General features: G+C 47.7%; 1 protein-coding gene across 6 annotated transcripts in view; it reads right to left on the reverse strand.

Annotated features, from left to right (window-relative positions):
• The window catches only part of LOC144669379 (liprin-alpha-3-like), a 206,040-nt gene that overhangs the window by 123,252 nt on the left and 68,405 nt on the right, over positions 1-14,383 (reverse strand). For 5 of the 6 annotated variants that reach the window (XM_078531767.1, XM_078531768.1, XM_078531765.1 and 2 more), the window contains exons 3-6: positions 9,834-9,935; positions 4,831-4,995; positions 3,177-3,251; positions 1,510-1,722 (exon numbers count right to left, since the gene is read on the reverse strand). In XM_078531767.1, coding sequence (XP_078387893.1) covers positions 1,510-1,722; positions 3,177-3,251; positions 4,831-4,995; positions 9,834-9,935 — 555 coding nt within the window. The remainder of the gene's footprint in view (positions 1-1,509; positions 1,723-3,176; positions 3,252-4,830; positions 4,996-9,833; positions 9,936-14,383) is intronic. The other variant, XM_078531769.1, reaches the window with a different exon arrangement.

A 14,383-nucleotide genomic window follows, 5' to 3' on the forward strand; every position in this document is an offset into this window, starting at 1 on the left:
TTACAGAGAGAGGGAGGGCACAAGGGAAGGCAGTGGTGTAGTAGTATTTTCACTAGTAATTCAGAAACCCAGGGTAATGCTCTGGGGACTGGGTTCAAATCCAATTCAATAAAAATCTGGAATTAAAAGTCTAATGAAATCATTGTCGATTGTTGTAAAAACCCCATCTGGTTCACTAACGCCCTTTAGGGAAGGAAATCTGCTGTCCTTACCTGGTCTGGCCTACACATGACTCCAGGCCCACAGCAATGTGGTTGACTCTTAATTGCCCTCTGAAATAGCCCCGCCAGCCACTCAGTTCTCAAGGGCAATTAGGGATGGCCAATAAATTCTGGCCTAGCCAACCACACCCCAATTCCATGAACGAATGTAAAAAAAACCAAGGTCATTTGATGACTTGGATGAGAATGTCCCAGGCAGCGCTTTTAGCAAGAGCACACAAAGTCCCCTCCTCAACGGCGTCAGCTTTGACTGAGTGGGGAACACCCTCACCTCTTGAGTCCCACTCCAGAGACTTGAGCACACAATCCAGGCTGACATACCCCCGCAATACTAAGAGAGTGCCACACTGGTTGGAGGTGCCATCTATTGGGTGAGAAGTTAAAGCCCCCGTCTGCCCTCTCAGTTGGACATAAAAGATTCCATGGCCACAGTTTTGTCGAAGATCAGTGGGGCATTCTCTGCAACTAACATCACGAAAGCAGATTATCTGGTCATCACCCCAGTGCTGTGTGTGGAATCCTGCTGTGCAAAAATTGTCTGCCATGTTCCCTATGGTACAACAATCACCAAAAAGTACTTAATAGGCTGTTAAACAGTTTGGAATGGCCTGAGGCGGCGAAAGGTGCTTTAGAAATGCAAGTTCTTCCTTTCTAACACAGAAAAGCACACATTTAAATTGATACCCACTTGCAAAGCAAAGTTTCGAGTGGTAGAGTTGCGCTCCACTGGGAGGAAGTGAAACCAATGAGGACCCGAACTGCCACTCTCTCCTCTCCCCACGACCATGGGAGAACCACCCTCTAGAAACCACAAGGAATGGTGGTTGCTTTCCCTGTCCCCCTGACTCAAAGGGTCATCCCCGCAGGAAGCTGAGTGAGGGGGACGTGGAGTAAGCAAACAGGAATGCAAATCGATTTAATTCTCATCCACCTCCAAGAATCAAAACAAATGTCCACCCCGTGCCGTCTGTAGTCAAAAGGTAAACAGAGCAGTCTCAGCAACTGCAAGGGGAAACCTCAGTAAAATCAATAACCTCTAAACGACTGTTGGCGTTGGTGAGCCAGCGCTTTGGTTCATGTGACACTCCTGCTTTGAGGGAGTCGTTAAAACATATTAATCTCTCCAGTAAAATGGCAAACAATGGAGCTGCTGTATTATTAACGCTAGGCTGTTACCTCAAACCGTCTTGTGAGAACTCATGTCAGAATCTTCACCAGGCCAAGGGGCAGCACTTTATTTAACCCAACGTGTTAAAGGCGTCAACAGTTAGTCTCAAAAAACTGGTACCTCTTTCAAATCCCGCTGGAGCTTGGAGTTCACCTCCTCCGACTTGATCAGGTCCTTCCGCGCCGTGCTCAGCTCTTCCTCAACCTCGGCAGCCTTCCGGCACAGCGCAGCCAGGCGCTCCTTCATCTGCAGCAGCTCGGAGCTCTGCCTCTCGATCAGGTCGTGGCACTCAGAGTCACCGTCTCCGGTTAGCGCCGTTCCGTTCATCAGCCTCTGCCCGCGGGAAAGACGAAAGGGACTCGGTTAATCGCCCGCTCGCCCCCCTCTCTCCCCGAACCGCAATCCCCTCCCCCCGCCATGAAAACTCAGCCCAGCCTTCACAGGGGAACGTGTGTGTGTCAGATTGATTCTGAATCAGCAGTGGCACGACCTTACGGCATCAAAGCCAATGATCACCACTCCATGGGACTGGTCGCCCACTCTGGGTGAGAAGGAAGGCAGAGGGCAGTGCTCAGGAAAACTGGCGCTGCCTCATTTGCCATCCATTTAAAATGGTAGGTGGGAAATCAGGTCAATTAATCTCGAAACTTCACGATTACCTGCCGTGATTCAACTGCTTTATCATTCGGAGCACTTGTTTATGGCTTTTTCCTTATTCTTTCACAGGACATGGGCGTCAGTGGCAAGGCCAGCATTAGTTGCCCATCCTTAATTGCCCCTTGAGAAGGTGGTGGTGAGCCGCCTTCTTCAGCCGCTGCAGTCCATGTGGTGTAGGTACACCCACAGCGCTGTTAGGGAGGGAGTTCCAGGATTTTGACCCGGCGACAGTGAAGGAACGGCCGATGTATTTCCTAGTCAGGATGGTGTACACCACTTGGAGGGGAACTTCCAGGTGGTGGTGTTCCCATCTATCTGCTGCCCTTGTCCTTCTAGGTAGTAAAGGTTACGGGTTTGGAAGGTGCTGCCTAAGGAGGCTTGGTGAGTTCCCGCAGTGCATCTTGTAGATGGTACACACACTGCTGCAACTGTGTGTTGGTGGTGGAGGGAGTGAATGTTGGTGAGTGGGATGCCGATCAAGCGGGCTGCTTTGTCCTGGATAGTGTCGAGCTTCCTGAGTTTCGTTGGAGCCACACTTATCCAGGCAAGCGGAGAGTATTCCATCACACTCCTGACTTGTGCCTTTTAAATGGTGGACAGGCTTTGGGGAGTCAGGAGGTGAGTTAATCACCACAGAATTCCCAGCCTCTGACCTGCTCTTGTAGCCACAGTATTTATATGGCTAGTCCAGTTCAATTTCTGGTCAATGATAACCCCCAGGATGTTGACAGTGGGGGATTCAGTGATGGTAATGCCAGTAAATGTCATGGGGAGATGGTTGGATTTTCTCTTGCTGGAGATGGTGATTGCCTGGCACTTGTGTGGCACAAATGTTACTTGCCACTTGTCAGCCCATGGTGAGAGAATTATCCTAAATTTTAACAAATGAATTTTTTTTCCCGCTTCTTTTAGCAGTATTTTGGGGAAAGGGTTGCCCAGTCTGCCTCCCTGTTCCAGATCTTTCCCTGAAAAGCCACAGTAGAGAGAGAATCCATTCAAGCCTTGCCAGAACGGAGGAGCTGGACTCTCACTGTGAGGGTGGGAATAGTTTCAAGGGTGATTTTTCAGCCCAGATCTGGACAGGGTTTCTTCCGGCGCTGCACGGTGCTTTTAAAGCGCAGAGCACTCACGTCCTGGGCTGTCGTCTCGAGCTCTTCTTCCAGGATCGAGACTCTTTCCAACGCCACCCGCAGTCTCTCCCGTACCTACCACAACAAGCAGAAAAGATTGACTTCTTTGCCTTCAGTACCTCAGAAGGTGACAGAGAAAAAGTGCACAGATGTCCAGTCGAATAATTCAGAGAACGTGACTTTATAAGAAAAGGAACAAAATTAAATTTGAGGGAGACGTTCATGTAGTGGTAATGCCGCCGGACTAGTAATCCCAGAGGCCCAGGCTAAAGCCCTGAGCACATAGGCTCAAACCCCACCATCCCAGCTGGTGGAATTTAAATTTAATTAATAAAGGAAAAATCTGGAATATGAAGCTTGTCTCAGTAATAGTGACCATGAAACTATCATCGATTGTTGTTAAAAACCCATCTGGTTCGCTAGTGTCCTTTAGGGAAGGGAAATCTGCCATTCTTATCTGGCCTGGCCTACATGTGACTCCAGACCCACAGCAATGTGGTTGACTCTTAACTGCCCCCTCTGAAATAAAAACCAAAGACAGAAATACCTGGAAAAACTCAGCAGGTCTGGCAGCATCGGTGGAGAAGAGCACAGTTGACGTTTCGAGTCCTCATGACCCTTCTGGCAGCATCGGCGGAGAAGAGCACAGTTGACGTTTCGAGTCCTCATGACCCTTCTGGCAGCATCGGCGGAGAAGAGCACAGTTGACGTTTCGAGTCCTCATGACCCTTGAAGGGTCAACGTCAACTGTGCTCTTCTCCGCCGATGCTGCCAGACCTGCTGAGTTTTTCCAGGTATTTCTGTCTTTTGTTTTTGTTTTGGATTTCCAGCATCCGCAGTTCTTTGCTTTTATTTTTTTGGTCTCTGAAATGGCCTAGCCATCCACTCAGTTCAAGGGTAATTAGGGATGGGCAAACAATGCTGGCATTGCCAGCGACACCCACATCCCATGAAAGAATTTAAAAAAAAATCTAAAGCAAGGAAATTATTCTAAATCTGTATAAGTCACTGGTTAGTCCTCAGCTGCAGTATTGGGTCCAATTCTGGGCACCGGCCTTTAGGAAGAATGTGAAGGCTTTGGAGAGGGCGCAGAGCAGATTTACTAGAATGGTTCCAGGGATGACGGGCTTCAGTTACGTGGGAAGACTGGAGAAGACGAGATTGTTCTCCTCAGAGCAGGGAAGGATAAAGGGAAACTTAATGAAGGCGTTCAAAGTGACAAAGGGTTTTGATCGAGTTGACAGGGTGAAACTGTTTGCATTGGCAGGAGGTTTTCAGATTTAAGGCAATTGGCAAAAAGGAACTGAGCAAAAGTGAGGAGAATCTGTTTTTAAGCAACAAGTGACGATGATGTGAAATGCTCGATATGAAAGTGAGTGCAACCTAATTCAGTGGGAGCTTTCAAATGGGAATTGGATAAATACTTGAAAAGGAAAAATCTGCTATGGGTAAGAGCAGGCAGGGAGTGGCACTAACTCAATAGCTCTTTCAAAGAGATGGCACAGGCACAGGGCCAAATAAGCTCCTTCTGTGCTGTAATATTCCATAACACCCCCTCAGTGTGTTGGCAAAGATGGCCCACCATTCACTACACCAACAGGAGCCATACACGGGGCCTAGGAACAGGAAGAGACCAGGGAAGGGGAGACAACACCTTTTCATCCAAAGCTTTGTGGTGTTCGAAGAGCGACTTCAAGGCCTTGAGCACTTCGACCTCACTGGAGACGCCAGCGGGAGACTGCGCTTGACGCTTCACCACCGTCATCCTGAGCGAACGCTCGTGGCGTGAGACAAGACACTCCAAATGTTCCAGCAGCAGCTGCGGAGAACAACAACTTGCATTTATGTCGACACTTTCCAGCCTTAACATTGAGCTCAACGTTAGGTCATAACACCTCCTATTTTCAGAGGCAGTTGGTGACGGTGATGGCTCTGCTATTGTCTTTGATGCCCCCCTCCCCTCTCTGGACCCATCCATTGTTTCTTCACTTGTCCCATTACTACGTCCGCTTTCCCTGCACGATCATCCCTTTTGTTTAACCTCTCCTGCCGTCCACCCTATCACAGACCTTCCCTTTTGTCCTTCCCCCCCACCCCTCCCCTCAACCCTCCATTTCTCTGTACTTCCTTAAAATCTGTTTAAGAACAGAAGGAATAGGAGCAGGGGTAGGCCATTCAGCCCTTTGAGCCAGCTCTGCCATTCAAAATTCTTTCGAGTTATCAACAGTCACAGATTGCAACTCTTTCGAGTACAATCACAGTTCTTGGTTTCCAGGAGTGGGACATGAACCCACAACCCTCTGATTCAAAAGCGAGGGTGCTATGAACTGAGCCACAGTTGACACCTCTAGCTCTGCCATTCAAACTCTTTCGAGTTATCAACAGTCACAGATTGCAACTCTTTCGAGTACAATCACAGTTCTTGGTTTCTGGGAGTGGAAACTCATTCGAGTTATCAACAGTCACAGATTGCAACTCTTTCGAGTACAATCACAGTTCTTGGTTTCCGGGAGTGGGACATGAACCCACAACCCTCTGATTCAAAGGCGAGGGTGCTATGAACTGAGCCACAGCTGACACCTCTAGCTCTGCCATTCAAACTCTTTCGAGTTATCAACAGTCACAGATTGCAACTCTTTCGAGTACAATCACAGTTCTTGGTTTTCCGGGAGTGGGACATGAACCCACAACCCTCTGATTCAAAGGCGAGGGTGCTATGAACTGAGCCACAGCTGACACCTCAAAAATTCTTTCGAGTTATCAACAGTCACAGATTGCAACTCTTTCGAGTACAATCACAGTTCTTGGTTTCCAGGAGTGGGACATGAACCCACAACCTTCTGGTTCAAAGGCGAGGGTGCTATGGACTGAGCCACAGCTGACACCTCTAGCTCTGCCATTCAATGAGACCATGTGTCAATGTATAAATAACGATCGCACTGCCTGGCAATCACCTTGTTAAAGACAATTGCTAGTTAAACAAGTGATGGGCATTGATTATCCCATCTAAACAGAATAAAAAGATACAGGTGGGACATTTTGTGTGGAAGCCAGTGTTACTGAGGAGCTGTCCTGAAGAATAAACCAGCTTGAACCAAAAGATGAGTCTGGATTAATACTTCTACTATAACCTCTTATTGTGGCTAACATCATAGCTGGCCTGGAAAAACTCAGCAGGTCTGGCAGCATCAGCGGAGAAGAGCAAAGTTGACGTTTCGAGTCCTCATGACCCTTCATGAGGACTCGAAACGTCAACTTTGCTCTTCTCCGCTGATGCTGCCAGACCTGCTGAGTTTTTCCAGGTATTTCTCTTTTTGTTTTGGATTTCCAGCATCCGCAGTTTTTTGTTTTTATCATAGCTGGCCTTCTCCTTCAACCTCATTTTCCTGCACTACCCCCTGTATCGCTTGATGCTTTTAATATGTAGAAATCTAGCGATCTCAGTCTTGAGCATACCCAGTGACTGAGCCCCTCTGGGGTGGAGAATTCCAAAGATTCACCATCCTCTTGGGTGAAGAAATTCCTCCTCACCCCATGTCCTAAACGGCCTGCCCCTTTATCCGTGAAACAAGACTCGTCAATAAGATTGATCTGCTCGATTTCTAACTCCTCCAAGCCCTGATGAAAGGTTATTGACCTGAAGCTCTGGGTTGGATTTTTTTTGCAGGGAGCCTTGAGGTGGGAAACCTGCAGGAACCATCTCCATGGAAACGAGGCCCTGCCCACGTGATTTTCACTCTGGGGAGGGCAAGGGGGCACGATCGAGTCGGGCCCAATCACCACCGACACCAACGGCGGTTGGGAGGCGGCCATGGAGACTGGCGTGTGCCAAGCCAGGCTGGCTTGAAGGGCAGCCTTCTTTCTCTCAGGCTTCGGCCCAGTTGTGTAAAGAAGGTTGTTAGGTCCTTTCCCCACCCCCCCCCGCCGCCGGCGGCAAAAATGGGATCTGCCTGAACTGGGGGGCGGGGGGGGGGAGGGGGGAGGTGGAGCTTCTGCATCTGGGCACTGCCTGCCAACTCTGAAGTTGGCCCAGCTCCCACGAAAATCCAGCCAGGCGCTGCCAGGCCTGCTGAGCATTTCCAGCGTTTTCTGCTCTTATTGCATTTATGAAACACCTTTAACGTAAAACATTCCACAGCAGCGTTATCAGACTCAAGTTTCAGTTTAGGCCAACCTGACTAAAATCTTGGACAAACAGGTCGGTTTTAAGGAGCGCCTTAAAGGAAGGAAGGGAAGTAACACTGAAAACATAGACATAGAAAATAGGAGCAGGCCATTCGGCCCTTCGAGCCTGCTCCCCTATTCATCATGATCATGGCTGATCATCCAAGTCAATAGCCTGCTCCCGCTTTCTCCCCATGTCCTTTGATCCCTTTCTCCCCAAGAGCTATATCCAACTCCTTCTTGAAAACATACAATGTTTTGGCCTCAACTACTTTCTGTGGTAGTGAATTCCACAGGCTCACCACTCTCTGGATAAAGAAATTTCTCCTCATCTCAGTCCTAAATGGTCTACCCCATATCCTCAGACTGTGACCCCTGGTTCTGGATTCCCCCAACATCGGGAACATCTTTCCTGCATCTACCCTGTCTAGTCCTGTTAGAATTTTATAGGTTTCCTATGAGATCTCCCCTCATTCTTCTGAACTCCAGCGAATATAATCCTAATGGACTCAATCTCTCCTCGTATGTCAGTCCCGCCATCCCAGGAATCAGTCGGGTAGACCTTCGCTGCACTCCCTCTATAGCAAGAACATCCTTCCTCAGATAAGGAGATCAAAACTGCACACTATATTCCAAGTGTGGTCTCACCAAGGCCCTGTACAATTGCAGCAAGACATCCCTGTTCCTGTACTCGAATCCTCTTGCTATGAAGGCCAACATACCATTTGCCTTCTTTACCACCTGCAGTGGAGAGGCAGAAAGGTTTAGGGAGGGAATTCCAGACCTTAGGGCCTTGGCAGCTGAAGGAAGGCATGGCCACCAATGGTGGGGTGATTAAAATCAAGGATGTGCAGGAGGCTAAAACTGGAGAAACTTGGGGATCTCGAAAGGCTGGAGGAGATTAAAAAGATAGGAGGAGGGGAAATTTGAAAACAAGATTGAGAACTTTAAAGTTGAGTTGTTGCCGAACTGGGACTCAATATAGGTTCGCGAGCATGTGGGTGACACATTCCAATCAGAAAAAAATGGAACAGTTATTCAGTCGCTTGTTTTCTCACAGAATTGGTGGGCCAGGGGATATTCGGCAATGACCTCGAGAGACTGTGAACCTTCACCTTTAGAACCTTACGTTAGCCACAGAAAAGGGGCTGGAGATCGCTGAAGAATGACAACATGGAAACACAGTTTTCATTAGGGTTCTGTTCCAAGACAACTATGAAAATACACACGTTTAAAGAGTGGGTACAGCAATCGACTGCTGACACTCAGGGATCCACTGCGATTTATTTTTCCAAAGAATTCCAGTTTTTCTCCCTCCTGGTTATCTAGAGCCAGCATAACAGAAACAGAGGGATATAGAAACTAAGAGCCGGAGTAGGCCATTCGGCCCTTTCAGCCTGCTCCACCATTCAATAATATCATGATATCTATTCAACGTCATGTAACCACTTTCTCTCCCTACCCCTTGATGCCCCTAATATCCAAAAATTTATCAATTTCTTCCTTGAATATACTCAGTGACCCGGCCTCTACAGCCTTCTGTGGTAGAGAATTCCACAGGTTGACCACCCTCTGAGTGAAGAAATCTTTCCTCATCTCAGTCCCAAATGGCCTGCCCCTGTATCCTGAGACTGTGACCCCTGGTTCTAGGCTCCCCAACCAGGGGAAACATCCTCCCTGCATTCAGTCTGTCCAGCCCTGTTAGAATTTTATATGTTTCAATCAGATCCCACCTCATTTTTCTAAACTCTAGTGAATGCAGGCCCAGTCGAACTGGGTAACTGCAATAAGACATCCCTACTTCTGAACTCAAATCCTCTTGTAATGAAGGCCAACATACCATTTACCTTCCTAATTGTTTGCTGCACCTGCCTGTTCACTTTCATTGACTGGTGTACAAGGACACCCAGATCCCTCTGTACATCCACATTTCCCAATACATCACCATTTAAATAATACTCTGTCTTTCTGTTTTTCACACTGAAGTGTATAACTTCGCATTTATCCACGTTATACTGTATCTGCCATGTGTTTGTCCACACACACAACTTGTCTAAATCACCCTGAAGCCTCCTTGCATCCTTCTCACAACCCCGCCCAGTTTGGTGTCATCAGCAAACTTGGAAATATTGCATTTGGTTCCCTCATCCAAGTCATTTATATATATTGTGAATAGCTGGGGCCCGAGCACTGATCCCTGCGGTACATCACTAATCACCGCCTGCCACCTGGAAAAAGACCCATTTATTCCCACTCTCTGTTTCCGGTCTGTCAACCAATTCTCTATCCATGTCATTATATTACTCCCAATCCCATGTGCTTTAATTTTGCCCAGTAGCCTCGAGTGGAGGGCGGAAGGAGGAAGGAGGAAGGTTTGGGATAAGGATTCCTGTCGGCTGGAAGGGCCGGGACTTGCCGGGAGTAAAGAGGAGGCGGCAGCTTCAGAAGCTCCTGATCTCGTCCGGTTGCAGAAACGAGGCAATTCGTACTCACCCGGGTATTGTTCCTCTCGGCCTTGAGCTCTGCAATCTCCTCCTCCCTCTCCAGAAGCTGCTCCCGGCACAGATTCAGCTCCTTCGTCAGTACCGCAAACTCCTGCACAGGAATAAGAAGATTATGTTTTTAAAACTCTGCGCAACACCAGGATGTGCGTTACAGTTCATTTGGGGAGTCCGAGTAGCTGTGGCAGCACGCACTTTACCATGCATGTTGTAGTCTGCAGCTATGGTAAATCTATGGAATTCATTGTCACAGAAGGCTGTGGAGGCCAGGTCATTGAGTGTATTTAAGACCGAGATAGATAGGTTCTGGATTGGTAAGGGGATCAAAAGTTACGGGGAGAAGGTGGGAGAATGGGGTTGAGAAACTTATCAGCCATGATTGAATGGCGGAGCAGACTCGATGGGCCGAATGGCCTAATTTCTGCTCCTATGTCTTATGGTCTATAGATAGTGATGGTGGAGGCTCCAACATTCTTCCCATCCCATGGCTGACCAGGAATCTCTCCCACTCTTACTGCCAACCACTGGCGTGTGATGAAACGATTTGGAGGTTGATACTCAACCTGTTTGGCCACACTTTCCCTGAACTCACCTTCCTTGGCCATCAAGTCCCGGGGTGGGACTAGACTCCGGAGCTTCTGGCTCAGGGGCAGGGACGTTACCCATTACGCCACAGGGCCTCTTCCCCCAGGGTGGTAGAGGTGCCAATTCCTGTCGGAGATATTGGAAGCGGGCACTAGAGAAAACAAGTGCTGCCATTAAAGAGTGCGAGCTCGAGACATGAGAGGGAGAAAGTTGGAAAGAACTCTCCAAAGAAGAACCAAAGGTTCAAAACCATCCCAGTGAAGAAATCTGCCCTCATCTCATGGCCGACCCCTTATTCTGAGACTAGTTCTAGACTTTCCAGCCAGGGGAAACAACCTCTCAACACCTACTCTGCCAAGCCCTCTTAAAAATCTTATTTGTTTCAATGAGATCATCTCTCATTCATTCTTCTAAACTCCAGATAGACCCATTCTACTCCAACTCTCTTCACAGGACAATCCTCTCATCCAGAATCAATCTAGTGAACCTTCTTTGCAAATGTCTACGTCCCTTCTTAGTACTCCAGATGTGGGCTCACCAAAGCCCTGTACAACTGCAGCAAGATATCCTCACTCTTGTAGTCTAATGTTCTTGCAATAATGGCTAACAAATCATTTGCTTTTCTAATTGCTTATGTACCACATTTAAGGTTCAGTGCTTCATGTACAAGGATGCCCAATCCCCAAAAAACCAATACGGAATCGTTTTCATCATTCAAGAAATAATTACTTATCTTCCTACAAAACACCTCGCATTTTCCTATGTTATACTCCATCTTCAACCTCCTTGCCCACTCACTTAACCTGTGCAGACTCTTTGTATCCTTAGCACAGTTTACTTTCCCACATAGCTTTGCATTGTCAGCAAACTTAGATACATAAGGAATAATTTTAAAGTCCTCGAGTGAATGAAGAAGACATTTACCTGGGATGAGGGCTTACAGTACACAACACTCCGTCCATTCGTCTAATTCACAGGACCATAGAATGGTTACAGTGCAGAAAGTCATTCGGCCCATCATGTGTATGCTAGCTCTCTGCAATGTATTAATATATGTAGTGGAATTAATACAGAGGGCCCTGTTCTTTACAGACAGAAGGATGATGTGCACACAGAGCACCTGTTTCAGCTAAACAAATGCCATAGCGATTCGCTGGTTCATTCCTCAGGGCAATGTCTTGACCAATCAGAGTCAAGCTGCCTGGTTTAAAGTTCAAACAATGCTTGGCAGTTAACTGTCAGTCACCATTAACTGGTGCAGTCTCCATGGCAATGCCTCTACCAATCAGAGTCCACTCATACAGTATAAAGTTGTGTGCCTCCCATGGCATTGGGATTCTTGTGATTGTCCCGATAAGTGCAAGATGAGAAGCTTTGACAAAATGTCTTTGTTCAACAATACTCAAGTTCTGTACTACCAAACGACAAAAAGGATGCAGCGGGAGATGGTGGTGTAGTGGTAGACTTGCAATCCAGAGGCCCAGCCCAATGCTCTGGGAACACAGGTTCAAATCCTACTGTGGCACTAGGTAGAATTTATTTTGTTTAATTCGTTTAAGGGATGTGGGCATCGTTGGCTGGGCCAGCATTTATTGCCCATCCCTCATTGCCCTTGAGGTGATGATGGTGAGCTGCCTTCTTGGACCGCTGCAGTCCATGTGGTGTAGGTACACCCACAGTGCTGTTAGGGAGGGAGTTCCAGGATTTTGACCCAGTGACAGTGAAGGAATGACGATATATTTCCAAGTCAGGATGGTAAGTGACTTGGAGGGGAACTTCCAGGTGGTGGTGTTCCCATCTATCTGTTGCCCTTGTCCTTCTAGGTGTCGTAGTGCTCATGGGTTTGTAAAGTGCTGCCTAAGGAGCCTCGTTAAGTTTCTGCATCTTGTAGATTTGAATTCAATTAATTAAAAATCTAGAATTGAAAGCTAATCTCCGTAATGGTGACCATGACAACAATCATTGACTGTCATAAGAAACCCATCCGGTTCACGAATGTCCTTTAGGGAAGGAAATCTGCTGTGCTTATCTGGTCTGGCCTACATGTGACTCCAGACCCACAGCAATGTGGTTGACTCTTAACTGCCCTCTGAAATGGCCCAGCAAGTCACTCAGTTCAAGGCCAATTAGAGATGGACAACAAATGCTGGATTGCCAGCAACACGCACACGCCATGGAAGAACAAAAAAAACCCAAGACATCACAAACACCAATGGGCACACGGACAAACCATTAACCAGTCTTTTCTCTTTCACAGAATCACACAAGAATTCCAACACAGAAACAGGCCATTTGACCGAGCAGTTCATGTTGGTGTTCATCTTCCACACCAACAGTAGTCCTAATCTCAGATTCTCTTCCCATTTGTTCCTCTTTTTCTTCAACTACTTAACAGATCTCCTCATAAATGCTGAACACGTCCTTAGCTTCAATCAAACAGCAAGTGTGACCTACAGTGTATTTCAGAAATTTTGAGTTTAGGTTTCCAGGTTTTGGTGTCTTTTTCTTTATATCTCAGTACCTTGCACAACCTTGGAGCCAGGAAGACATTAACCCACAGACAAGAATAACTGTTCAGACATACAAAATGTGCTTAAAAGTTTTTATTGAAAGTAAGCACAGTCATTGAAACTGCTTTATCCAAAGCTTTTTTGCCATAGGATCATAGGATCTTAGAGCAGTAGTTGGCCATTTGGCCCATTAGGCCTGTGCTATCTAATTAGTCCCACAGCCCAGCAAACCTTTCCAAGGAATTACTCAATGCTCTTCCGAAAGTCTCCTCTAGTCTATTTTCAGATTGTCTGACACGCTGCGTCTTTTCAAAACTGCAGAGTATTCACTTGATGTAGTTGGGAGCGTCCTCACTCGTGAGTTGGAAGGTTGTGGGTCCGAGCCCCATTCCAGCATTTGAGCCCGTAATCTGGGTTGACATGCCAGTGCGGTCTTGAGGGAAGCGCTGCGCTCTTTCTGATGAGAGAATTAAGATCGTTCCCATCTTCCCCTGTCAGGTGGATGCGAAAGACTCAAAGGCACTGCTCCGAAAAGGGGGCAGGGAGTTTTCCTGGAATCCCAGCCGGCATTCCTTCCTCAAACAATAACCACCAAAGCAGGTTAACCTGTCGCTTGTCTTAGCGCGGTGCGTGGGATCTTGCTGAGCGCAAAGCGGCTGCTGCGTTTCCCCCACACAACAACGGTGACGGCATTTCACAAGTGTTTGGCTGGCGGTGGATTCTTTTGGATTGGCCTGTGCCTGTGACGAGGTGCGATTATGAATACAGATTCTTCCGTTGGCATTTCAAGGAACAGCTGAGTCCCAGAACATAACTCCAGCTCGGTGAAATAAGCCTGCAGATTTTAACCCAGCATGGAGCCGAATTAAACACGAACTAAAGGATGGGCGCAGAACCGAGGGCACAGAACCGAGGGCACGGATGCTCGGGGGGCTGAGTGACTCTCCCGGCGCAGTGCTGAGGGAGTGCTGCATTGCTGGAGGTGCCGTCTTTCGGGTGAGACGTTAATCTGAAGCCCTGTTGCCATTTGTAAAAGACCCCTTGGCCACTATTTCGAAGATGAGCAGGGGAGTTCGCCTCGGTGTCTTGGCCAATACTTAGCCCTTGACCAAAAATTCATCATGATTGCGCTGCAGCTTGTGGGAGCTCGCTGTGTTTTATTTTAATTCTTTCATGGGATCGAGGCATCAATGGCAAGACCAGCATTAGTTGCCCACTCCTAATTGCCCTTGAACTGAGTGGCAGTTCTGACTGCCAGTCAGACCCTCTGACAGTGCGGCACTCCCTCAGTACTGACTGAGGGAAGTTAAGAGTCAACCACATCGCTGTGGATTTGCTGTCATATGTAGGCCAGACTGGGTAAGACTGGCAGAGTCCCTCCCCTGAAAAGGGCATTAGTGAACCAGATGGGGTTTTTCACCATCACCGAGACCAGCTTTATATTCCA

The sequence above is a fragment of the Cetorhinus maximus genome, chromosome 29 (genome assembly GCF_964194155.1).
Source record: "Cetorhinus maximus chromosome 29, sCetMax3.hap1.1, whole genome shotgun sequence".
Lineage (NCBI taxonomy): Eukaryota > Metazoa > Chordata > Chondrichthyes > Lamniformes > Cetorhinidae > Cetorhinus > Cetorhinus maximus.